Source organism: Arachis duranensis, chromosome 3 (genome assembly GCF_000817695.3).
Source record: "Arachis duranensis cultivar V14167 chromosome 3, aradu.V14167.gnm2.J7QH, whole genome shotgun sequence".
NCBI classification, from domain to species: Eukaryota; Viridiplantae; Streptophyta; class Magnoliopsida; order Fabales; family Fabaceae; genus Arachis; species Arachis duranensis.
The window spans coordinates 7,278,401-7,284,339 of NC_029774.3; the positions used below are offsets into that span (position 1 = coordinate 7,278,401).

The 5,939-nt window shown below is 45.9% G+C and overlaps 1 protein-coding gene across 1 annotated transcript; it reads right to left on the bottom strand.

Annotated features, from left to right (window-relative positions):
- Window positions 1–2,455: 2,455 nt before the first annotated feature.
- On the bottom strand, window positions 2,456–4,959 carry LOC107477323 (uncharacterized). The gene is made up of 2 exons (XM_016097311.1): window positions 4,347–4,959; window positions 2,456–4,266 (listed from the first exon to the last, which is right to left on the bottom strand). The coding sequence occupies exons 1-2, from the start codon at window positions 4,957–4,959 to the stop codon at window positions 2,456–2,458; spliced, it is 2,424 nt and encodes an 807-aa protein (XP_015952797.1).
- Window positions 4,960–5,939: the final 980 nt, after the last annotated feature.

The following is a 5,939-nucleotide window of genomic DNA, read 5'->3' on the forward strand; positions in this document are numbered from 1 at the left end:
TTGTTCTCGTATAAATATGTGAATGTATATTATAATATTATAAGGATTATTATTTAATTAATGTAACATGTAATTTTGTTAATGCAGCCTAACAGGAATTTGTTGGTGTGTAAACTGGATCCACCACAGACGTGGGATCCGATGGTGGAGAACCACTTACACGCCACGGGATTCTACCACGTCTCCAGAATTGGAGTCATAAGAGGATTTCACCTCATGTTAGCTGCTCTGGTTGAAAGGTGGAGGCCTGAAACCCATAGCTTTGTATTGCCAATCGGTGAAGTTACGGTGACATTAGAGGACGTTGCTCATATATTCGGCCTACCCATTGATGGAGAGCCTGTCAGTGGATGGACAGATAGTAGCAGCGAGTTTGTTCAGAGTCAGGGCATAGCGATATTCGGTCATGAGCCATCAGTCAGTCATAATGCGAAGTCCTATATCAAGTTGGCTTGGGTTCGACGTATTAGAGATGCAGAGCCGTTGGATACTGAGGAGTCCATCAGGAGATACGTCAGATGTCATATCTTCTGTTTGTTAGGGTCGACCCTATTCACGGACAAGTCGACCGCATATGCCCATGCGAAGTATTTACCATTGCTTCGCGATTTCGAGCAGATCCATACTTACAGTTGGGGGTCAGCTTGTCTCGCTCATCTTTACAGAGCACTATGTCGTGCATCACGGTATGATACTAAGGAGATGAATGGCCCTCTGAATCTATTGTTTGTTTGGGCATGGGAGCGAATGCCGTGTCTTGCTCCCGTACCGAGACAAACCCTTCCACCCGCCGAGATACCAGTTGTCAGGAGGTAATAAGTCTTATTTTAGTCTTCTATTATATTCATGATGCATGTTTGACTTATGGTGTTTTATTTAAATTTTTTCGATTAATAATGTGTCAGGTGGAGTCATTCGGAACGGACTACTGCGTGGTTATCCAAGACCGTAGAGACATTCAGGCATGACATAGACTACATGGAAGAGGTAAATAGTTATATTTTAGCTGTTCCGTTTTTCAATCCATTATTGTTAGGGTTCTAATATGCCAATAATACTGTGGCAGTTTGAGTGGCGGCCGTATCACGGATTGATCGTTCCGGACGAGTTATATCCCCATCTTGAGGTGTGTGACATCGTTGCTCCGTTGTTGTCATTCGAGTGTGTCGAGTGGCACCCTGCGGACCGAGTGATGCGTCAGTATGGATATGCACAACCTCCTCCGCGGGCAGCAAGAGATATTCCAGTTGATCAGCATTGCGTCGTTCTACGTGGAGTGCAGCTACATGATTGGACAGTTTTGCATGGGGCATGGATAGAGGAGTGGGCCAACAGGCGACACAGTCGATTGCGGGATCGGCACCCCCTTCCGACCTGGGATTTTTTCCCGACGGTAGAGTATCGGGATTGGTACGTACGCTCCTACGGACATCTGTTGAGATTGACGGCCTACGTTCCTCATCAGCCACAGCCACCTGCCCCACAGCCACCTCCCCCACAGCATGCAGTGTTTGAGCCGATTCCTTATTATATACCACAGCCACCTGCCCCGCAGCATGCAGTGTTTGAGCCGATTCCTTATTATATACCACAGCCACCGGCCTACAGTCATGGTAGCCATCACTCTCAGGCCAGTCACCACTCTGAGCACTCTGAGCACACCCCCCACGCTCAGAGCAGCCACCATTCTCAGCATAGTGACCACGGTCCGTCCGGCTCTCATCATGATCCCATACTTACCATTCCTTCCGGTACATATTGGTTTGACTTCTCTAGTGGCGAAGAGGCTGGTTTGGGTGGCTGGTCAGATTTTAGTGGTATCCCTTCACTGTCGGCATCAGCTGATCCACGTAGGGCATCAGTAGATACGGCTCATGGTTTGCAGGGTCGTACTTCCGACCGCACGTCAGCAAGTGCATCATGTGATAGTGGTTTTATGCATCGTCAGTGGGCATACACAGTTGTTGACACGTTCAATCCTGGATCATCCGCTCCGACAGATGCAGGTGGTTCGGCCGCTCCGACAGAGGCAGGTGGTTCGGGAGCTCCGGGGGTGGATGACTCAGTTCGAGGTCACCCATATGACCTACGGACGGAGCGAAATCCACCTGATAGGTATACTCCATCGCGGTTCAGTCTGGGCATTATGGGTAAGGGACTGAGGTACTTTGGTGGAAAGAAGTGAGCTTCGATTTAGGTTATCTAGATTTTATTTTAAGAGTTAAGTTAATGTAATTCGTGTTAATGTTTGCTTTGGTAACTTATGTAACCTGTAGTTCCCTTTTTTGTATATTAACTTAAGGAAATCAGTTAATGACAATATTAAGCAGACATTTAGATATCAATGGATAGACTTCATTTGAAAAATACAAATAAAAAAGTACAAACACGAATGATAATAAAAGCACTAACTGACGAAATGCAAATTAAAAAGTACAAACATGAGTAATCTAAACTATGAACCAGCACCACTCGATCCAGCACGCTGCGGACACCTACTCCGACTATGACCCTGAGCACCACAGAGACGGCATATCCGAGGACCACGCATGTCACGTGAGTCCATTTCATTCAGGTATCGGGTCAGTTTGGGCCTGCCTTTAGACGTTCGCCTCAGTGCGGGATTAGCGACCAATGTGGGTCCCTCATAAGCAGGCCATGTCTCAGGATCTCCTAAGGGTGTGAACTCAAACCTATAAACCTTACGAACTTCCGTCATCTTGTACACATCATGCACATACAACTGCCAATCAAGCCGCTGGTTAGCACAGCAAGCAATAACATGGCGACATGGTATTCGTTCAACCTGAAAGTGCCCACAGTCACACGTCCGTCGCGCTAGATCAACAACTAACACCTTTCCAGTACTCATTTCGCGCACCTCAAACACCTCATTTCTTCTATCAAAGCGGTGCACAACTATGTTCCCAGCCTGTTGCATACTTGCTTCTATCCGCTGTTGCGCAAATGCGGAGTACGTAAATCCAGCACGCTTGCGTTCGTGAGACTCCGCACTCTTTCGCGTAAAGAGTTCATTTAACCTATAATATGTTGCTCGGACCAGCGCCAACACAGGTAGATTACGGGCACCCTTCAACACTGAGTTAATACACTCCACAAGGTTTGTTGTCATATGGCCCCATCGATGTCCCTCGTCGAATGCCAATACCCAATGTCTGAGTCCGATGGCATCGCACCACCTGGCATATGCCTCGCCTCGCTCCTCCAACCTCTTATAGTTGATATTGTACTCCTCCACCGTTCTTGAATACCCTATATTGACAACAAGCTTCTGCAAGTGAGGGACTTTGAATGCCCTTAAGAAGTTACTGCCGATGTGTCTTATACAAAACATCCACCATGCTCTTGGAGGTTGCCAGTCACCACCGGAATGATTAACTGCTGCCCGTATTGACTCATGCCGGTCTGAGATCATACCCACACCGTCTTTTCTAACAACATACGTTCGCAGATTCCTGAGAAAGAAGTGCCACGCATCAGCTGTCTCACCTTCCACCAAGGCAAAGGCGATAGGCACAATGTTCTGGTTCCCATCTTGTGCAACAGCGACTAGAAGTGTACCTTTGTATTTTCCATATAGGTGTGTGCCGTCAACCTGAACCAGGGGCTTGCAATGCCTGAATGCCCTAATGCATGGATTGAAACTCCAAAATACACGATGAAGTATTTTTACACCTTGTGCCTCCTCGTTCCCGTTGTAGAGTGGTCGTGTTTCTATTTGGACAACTGAACCAAGAATCTTCTGCACCATGACCGAGAGCCACCACGGCAATGCTTGGTAAGATTCCTCCCAATCACCGAAAACGAGCGCAACTGACTTCTGCTTTGCCAACCAAGCCTTTCGATAACTGATGGTATAGTTGAACCTTGACTGGACTTCCGCAATTATGGATTTCACCTTGATGGACGGGTCTGACTCGACCAACGGCCTTATAGCCTCAGCAACTGTATCTGAGTCCAACTTGGAATGATCTTGTGAAATCGTTCCGATGGTGCACGTGTGCCTACCGTTGTATCTGCGTATCTCCCAACAACCTTTTCTCCGTATCAAGCTGGCTCGGATAAGCCAGTCACATCCACGCCCGTACATCTTGCATTTTGCATAGAACGTCTGTGGCTCAGACTCAAACACATCATAGTCAACTCCTCTAGATATAGTGAAACTTCTAATTGCTGCAACGACCGACTTTCTAGAGCTGAATTCCATTCCAATTCGGAACTCTCCGTCCTCAGGATCAGCAATACCTACAGAAAGCCGAAATCATCGTTTATTGCACACTCCAAGGTATAAAGTAACAAAAACTTCGTATTTAGTCAACACGTACCTCTGTTTGCATATTCCGGAAACTCGGGGGCATGCATGGCGTCGAGATCCAACTCACACATAAAAGGTGGAACGCCCATTGGTTGACTGCTCGAGGGACGAACCACTACATTCTCCACTGCTGCCTCAACTCCCACATCACCATCCTCATCTTCATTGCCGGCTTCATAAGTGGCTTCGAAGTCCTCTTCGCTGTCACTATTCATACCTTCGTACACTGCAGCTATATCATCATTTACATCTATATCATTTTGGACCGCTACTGCCTCCTCAGCTTCAAACTCAACGTACAACTCAATCTGTGGGTGTCTCATATAAGTCTGCCGGTGAATTTCAAACATATTCTGCATACTCGCCTCATCCGTGATCGGAATCGTATCAAACTGTATTAGGCCACCAAAAACCACAACCGGATTTCGGTACAGAATTCTGCTCACTCTCATTAACGTACCATTCTCCATGCTTTGACATAGGCCGTTCTGCAGCTCCATTAACGTCATCGTGCATGGAACCACAAACGAAAACGAATTTTGTGACACAAACCTCACTCCCTCATGAGTATTACGTATTATCTCACCATTACGATACACCACCAAATTTGCGGTGTCCTCCATTACACCAACTACAACATCAAAGAATCCTCACAACACACTCAAATCTCACTCACTCAGTATGGAAAACACTATCGAGCTCTACCTTATATAGAGCGGTGAACTTACCACGCCCCCCACGTGGTTCACACGTGGACCAATCACCTTCCGCCACGTCAGCACGCCACCGGCGTGCTGACGCAGCACGCCCCCCACGTGGTGCAGCAACGGGCCAATCAGATTTCGCCACGTCAGCACGCCCCCTGCGTGCTGACTCAGCACGCCCCCTGCGTGCTGCCTAGGTGGCTCAACCACAGCTTGCCACCTAGCTTCCACACCCCCCATGTGATGTATGCACCACGCCCCCTGCGTGCTGTGCTTTTCATCTGACACGCCCATCTCTGTGTAATACACACACTTGCTCCATATTTTCCCAAATCACCAACATGTTTTCCATATTAAAATTAATGAGCCACAGCATGCAGACAACATCATCTTCTGATTTTCGAGTCAAGTTTAATGAAAAAAGCCAGCTGCTGGTGAATTAATAATGAACTAAATTAATTAATTTGCTAAGTTTTATTTTTGTCAGAAAAGAAGATATCTCCCACCCTTAACGCACCTGCTACATTTTATATAGGTCATCGTGTGAAATTAAGTAGAAAAATAAACATATGAAAAATAAACACTATTCCTCGTTGGTCAGGTGGCAAGTAATTTAGTAATAGTAAAAAATTGTAAGGCCAGACTTTGACTTTTTTGGAGAGTTAATAACAATTATCAAAGAATAAAAAAATAAATTATTAATTATTGTAATTAATTTCATTGTGAGAAATTAAAGTAAGAGAAAAACTGTTAATAGCATCTAACTAGAGAGAGACGGGATGATTGGAGATTGAAGTAGAATTAAGGTAGATAAAAACAGGTCCAAAAACTTTTTTATAAGTGTCGCCTTGTTGGAAAGACATGGTTACTTCTTTGCCGATATATTGAGTACTGACAAA

What these genes read in the sequence shown, in the direction of transcription:
- LOC107477323 (XM_016097311.1), bottom strand. Translation starts at nt 4,959, where the DNA reads ATGGAGGACACCGCAAATTTGGTGGTGTATCGTAATGGTGAGATAATA. An exon ending in TCCGGAATATGCAAACAGAG is followed by an intron (nt 4,267 to 4,346) that starts GTACGTGTTGAC and finishes GGCTTTCTGTAG; the next exon opens with GTATTGCTGATCCTGAGGAC.